The 513-nt window shown below is 43.1% G+C and overlaps 1 protein-coding gene across 1 annotated transcript; it reads right to left on the bottom strand.

Annotated features, from left to right (window-relative positions):
• Positions 1-5: 5 nt before the first annotated feature.
• On the bottom strand, positions 6-140 carry LOC104471024 (ABC transporter B family member 27-like; the record flags this gene model as incomplete). Its single annotated transcript, XM_010086200.1, has 1 exon — positions 6-140. A coding segment is annotated over one exon (135 nt), but the record flags the coding sequence as incomplete, so codon positions are not given.
• Positions 141-513: the final 373 nt, after the last annotated feature.

Genomic DNA, 513 nt, shown 5'->3' with positions numbered 1-513 from the left:
CTCTCAGTATCCAAAGCTGATGTTGCCTCATCAAGAAGAAGAATTTTAGGATTGCAAACCAGAGCTCGGGCAATTGCTATTCTTTGCTTCTGGCCTCCACTCAGCTGTGCCCCCCTTTCTCCAACCACGGTTTCATACTTCTGCGAGACAAACCACATTCATTTCCAGAACACTCAGTGGCACGGTCCTTTCATCAAAGAAAGGCAGTGTAAAGAAAAGGCACATTGGTGTCAGTAGCCCCGACAGCATCTTCTTCCTCTGAAACACTACAGGATTAACACCTACCTGGATATACCTGCCTAATTGTTTGTGTCTCTGGAATTCTAATCATTCTTCAACTGCTCATCAAGTCATGACCTAAAGGTTTAAAATTAACATTATTCTCCCAAGCTATGAGGAAGCTTTGCATAGCTCTGCATATTCACAGCTCTGGAAAGCAGCTTCCTCTGGGTACAAGAATCCCTTCTAAGGAGTTATTTGGCACAAGAAGGTTTAGAAGAAATTATTTCAGCA

Source organism: Pterocles gutturalis, unplaced genomic scaffold (assembly GCF_000699245.1).
Source record: "Pterocles gutturalis isolate BGI_N339 unplaced genomic scaffold, ASM69924v1 C11544262, whole genome shotgun sequence".
Taxonomy (NCBI): domain Eukaryota; kingdom Metazoa; phylum Chordata; class Aves; order Pterocliformes; family Pteroclidae; genus Pterocles; species Pterocles gutturalis.
This window is presented reverse-complemented; position numbering and strand designations above follow the sequence as displayed.